Source organism: Pterocles gutturalis, unplaced genomic scaffold (assembly GCF_000699245.1).
Source record: "Pterocles gutturalis isolate BGI_N339 unplaced genomic scaffold, ASM69924v1 Scaffold35021, whole genome shotgun sequence".
In the NCBI taxonomy this organism is placed as follows: domain Eukaryota; kingdom Metazoa; phylum Chordata; class Aves; order Pterocliformes; family Pteroclidae; genus Pterocles; species Pterocles gutturalis.
In genome coordinates, this window is record NW_010106602.1 from 1 (window position 1) to 4,886 (window position 4,886).

Genomic DNA, 4,886 nt, shown 5'->3' on the forward strand with positions numbered 1-4,886 from the left:
GGGACAGATGTGCCGGGAAAAGCGGCTGGAAAGGAATAATAGGTGTTGGGCCGTGTTAATGGGGATGAAATTCCCGTCTCGGGATGCTGTGGGTGCTTCCCTCGCCGTCTGAAGGGTGATGAGTGTATTTGATACACCGAGACTGTGATAAAGTATTAAAAAAAAACTGGTTTTCCATGTTATTCTCCCCTTAAAAAAAACCTTAAATTCAGACGAGTCATTTGACGTCACGAGGGGCCTTTTTCTGCTGTGTTCACCTCTGGGGGATGGTGTTGGCTTTACAGGATCCTGGGCCTGTAAGCGCTCTGGTGTCGTACCAGCCACATCACACTCCGTGTTTGCAGCTCTTTGAGCTGTTTGGGCCGATATGTAGCTCGAGTTATTTTGGTGTTGTCTCCATCTATTTTTCTGTTCTAAGGGGGTGCCAAGTGCAGCAAAAGCCACCTAACCTGGGACAAAAAGAAAATAAATAATCTTACTCGTTTTTATACTCTAAACCAAAATTAATACCAACTTTTAATGTTGTTTTCTAGCTTCAGTTTCAATAGCTTCATTGTTTTTAATACTTGTGTACCTGAATCTGGTTTGGGGTTTTGTTTGCTTGTTTTTTCTGCTCAAGTCTTAAACTACTTTAAAATTCTATCGCTCCGTAGGTGAAAAATCTTCGCAAGCTGGTGTATTTGCTACATTTGGAAGCTGTACAGCCATCAGCTTCTTAGCTGCTTTGCTTACTGATACTGAAGAGCCTAGGATTTTTGGTAAGAGAGCATGACTTCTTGTATTTTCAGCATTAAAACATTGTCTGAAGGACTCTGCCTCAGAATGTCTGCCTCTGACAAAAGCCAACAAGGTGCTGGAGAACTGCTTCATAGGCTCTATTGAGTTCTTGAGTGCCTGGAGTCTTGGCCTCTCTTTTTGGTGAACTTTCTTTTGTTCCAAAGCAGGAATATGAGACTAGACTTAAGTACTTGTGTGTATTTAAAGTGTTCTGAACTGTAACAAAATAGTCTGGGGGGCAAGAAAGGGGAGTATGAAAAACCTCTTGTGTTTAACGTGTGGGTTTTCCCAATGCTTGTATTTTTTTATAAAGTTATGTAAGATCAACTAGATACAAAAAAGGCTAATTCCTGAATGTTTTCACTTTACTATTAATTTAGCCTGTTAAAAATGAACGAACATCCTAAAAAGAGGAAAAGGAAGACTCTGCATCCTTCTCGATATTCAGGTCAGTCTAGAGCTTGCATTATGTATGCTTTAGTAAGTTTATTTTTTTCTCAGAATAATTATGAGAAGGGGCCACATGTGCTAATACGTGAAAAATCCCTAACATAAGGGGTGGGATCAGAAGTCTTGGGCAAATGTATTGAGTACCCCCTCTGCACGCTCCGTTGTTAAGCCACTTTCAGTCAGTGCCTCTGAAGGGATTTGTTCTGTGCTCCCTGCAAATGGGGAAACTTGGTTAAGCTACAAAATGAAGGTGATTCTACTGAAGACACAGGGGGAGGAGTTTTGTAAAAGTTGGGATGGGGGAGTCCAGAAGTGTTCAGCGCTGGACAAACTATGATCCTGTCACTGTCTCCAGTGGGAGCAGAGTCTGATAATTACTGTATCTGATACCCCAAGCATCAGGAGAGCAGCTGAAAGTTGTAAATCACAACAGGAATGTTATCAGGCCAGTACAGAATTCTCACGACACAAGAAGTAAAAATGCAGCTGGTGAGAATTTTGGTGAACATTAAATATGCATGTAACTACATCAATATGTTAGTATAAAAACTTTTTTTTTTTTTTTAGATTCTTCAGGTGCAAGTAGATACATAGACAACAGTGGAATTTTTTCTGACCACTGCTATAGTGTCTGTTCTATGAAACAGCCAGATATAAAGTTTTCTGAAAACAGAGGTAAGAGTACATTTTGGGGTCTTGTTCTGTAGTTCTTTATGAATTGTATCATGCTTCTGTTCATAGAAGTAAGTAGAATGCAAAACAGGTAGTGGGTGATTTCCGAGTATCCTTGTGATATCATATGCCTTAAGACTGGTGGAAGGCTGGTCAATCATTGCAACTGAAATACAGTTTTCAAAGTAGAAAAAATGATGACAAAAACATCCTTCCATTTTACAGCATTTCTAATGATGATTAGACTAAATGTCCACTACCTAGGTAATATAAAGCTGATATAAGAGTTCAGATGGAATTTATCAGCAATTGCATTGAACTGTGCTTACAGAAAACAAAACATGCTTTTATACAGTGTCCACTACTGGATGTAAAGTTTATCAGAGCAAATGTAAGGATGGATTTTTATTATATTTATTTTTCTTCTTGCTCTAATAAATTAGCTAGTAAGTCTACAGAAGTATTACAAAGTATTATATTTTAAAATGTGATGTCCAGAAATATTTTCAGAATAGTCTTTAAATTTATTAAATGTAAATCTTATGAAAATGTAAATTAAAGTCTTTAAATGTAAAGTTTCATTTAAGAATTTTATTTCTTTTCCAGTATACTCAATTTGCTATTTTTTGCTGAAATATTAAAGATAGAGTTGCCACCTTTCGAGTTCTTCTGTTGTCATCTGTATGTATGGAAATAATTTGAGGCATTTATTTTTGCTTTCAATTAGTGCATAAACTCATGCGACTAGAATAAGTAAATAAGATCTATGGTCAAAAAATCATTATGATGCTGGTATATGCAAATGATGAGAAGAAAATCCTTCTTTTATCTTTGCAGGTAGATTCCACAGTCCTGTGCAGAGCTTAGACACAGACGATGATGGGAGTCCCGTGCATGCTGGGACTTCTCAGTGGAGTGGATCACATTCAAACGTTGTGGGGTTGCACTATACAGACCCTACAAAGAAGGCTAAAGGTAAAGGTCAATGTATATTTGCAGCTTTGGTGCTGGGAAGCTTGAGGGCGTGGCTGCTGGCTTTTAATGTAACTTTCTTGCTTTGACAGAGGAGGTGAAGAATTTGTGGGTTACATTAGTTATTTGTTAGGTAAACATAAAACATAGTCTGGCTGGAGAAAAAAACGCTTTTTGCATTTGTAAGCTGCTATAACTAACTAAAAAGTTAAATATGGACCCAGATGTTTTGCAGAGTTTTTTTAACCCTTTTGCTTTTATTACCTACTTCTTCCTGCAGATAAAGGTGCTAACAATGGAATGTGCAGAGACTTATGTGATTCACCTATTTTCAGTGACAGCCCTACAGAAGAAGAGAAACCTCTAGATGTTCAAACTGTAGAAATTTCTACAACAGAAGTGAATGCTGTAGAAGTTCATGATATAGAAACGCAAACTGTGTCACTTGAGAAGCTCGAAGCTGAGGACTTAGAGGAAATCCCTCTGGAAACCTGTAAAATCTTTGAGAAGAACCAGGCTTTGAATATCACAGCTCAACAGAAATGGCCTTTGCTGAGAGCCAACAGCAGTGGCTTATACAAGTGTGAGCTCTGTGAGTTTAATAGCAAGTACTTTTCTGATTTAAAGCAGCACATGATTCTGAAGCATAAGACGTGTACGGACACTCATGTCTGTAAAGTTTGTAAGGAAAGCTTCTCCAGCAAAGTGCAGCTCATTGAACACGTAAAACTACATGAGGAGGATCCGTACATCTGTAAATACTGTGATTACAAAACAGTGATATTTGAGAATCTGAGTCAGCACATAGCAGACACTCACTTCAATGACCACCTTTATTGGTGTGAGCAGTGCGATATGCAGTTCTCCTCGAGCAGCGAGTTGTACCTGCACTTCCAGGAGCACAGCTGTGACGAGCAGTATTTGTGTCAGTTCTGTGAGCATGAAACAAATGATCCAGAAGATCTGCACAGCCATGTGGTGAACGAACACGCGTGTCGACTGATAGAGTTAAGCGACAGCTATCATAACAAGGAGCGTGGACAGTACAGTCTCATAAACAAAATCAGTTTTGACAAATGCAAAAACTTCTTTGTATGCCAAGTGTGTGGCTTTAGGAGCAGGCTGCATACAAATGTCAACAGGCACGTAGCTATTGAACACACCAAAATATTCCCTCATGTTTGCGATGACTGTGGGAAGGGCTTTTCAGGTATGTTGGAATATTGCAAGCATTTAAGCTCTCATTTATCTGAAGGGATTTATTTGTGTCAATACTGTGAATATTCAACAGGACAGATTGAAGACCTTAAAACTCATTTGGATTTCAGGCATTCAGCAGACTTACCTCATAAATGTACCGATTGTTTAATGAGGTTTGGAAATGAAAAAGATCTTTTAAGTCATCTTCAGATACATGAGACTGCTTGATGACTTTTGTTCCCTGTAATCAATTTGTTAGAATTTGAATTAATTTCCAGTCACTGAAATGTGATATTAAATACAGTTTTAACAGCAATCATACAGTTCTAATGTTTTCATCTTCATATCAGCAAAGCACGTAGAACAACGTGGTGTTGTGTATCTCCTTACCTGGGGGTTTCAGTAGGAATAATCACCCATACAGTGTCATGGATCAGATTTTGGGGAGAGGGACAGTGGTAGTAGTTACATGCATGATAGCAGTTCAGATGGTCATCTCACACTTTCCAACCTAGAGCATGAGACCAGCTTTCTGGAGTTCAAAAAGGGACAAAGAGAAAGCCAAGATCCAGTTCCATGCTTAAGTAACACCGTCCTGATCTCAGCTGCATATCCAGCTCGTGTTACCCTCTGTGGCAGCAGGTCATTGTGCTGATTAAGTAATTCAACCAGCCTGCCAAAGATAAGGGTGTTCCAAAAATTCCCAGGCATGGACATCTCCAAATTCACATACCAGCCTGCATTTCCCACCTCATACTCTTGATATTCAAAATTGTCCTGTTTTTCTCTTGGGGTACCTACCTGACCTCATCACT

The 4,886-nt window shown here is 39.0% G+C and overlaps 1 protein-coding gene across 1 annotated transcript; it reads left to right on the top strand.

Moving 5' to 3' along the window:
* The first annotated feature begins 1,162 nt into the window (after positions 1-1,162).
* ZNF639 (zinc finger protein 639) lies at positions 1,163-4,387 on the top strand. The gene is made up of 4 exons (XM_010087841.1): positions 1,163-1,225; positions 1,795-1,902; positions 2,737-2,874; positions 3,152-4,387. Exons 1-4 carry the CDS (start codon positions 1,168-1,170, stop codon positions 4,297-4,299), a joined length of 1,452 nt encoding a protein of 483 aa, XP_010086143.1. The 5' UTR covers positions 1,163-1,167; the 3' UTR covers positions 4,300-4,387.
* Positions 4,388-4,886: the final 499 nt, after the last annotated feature.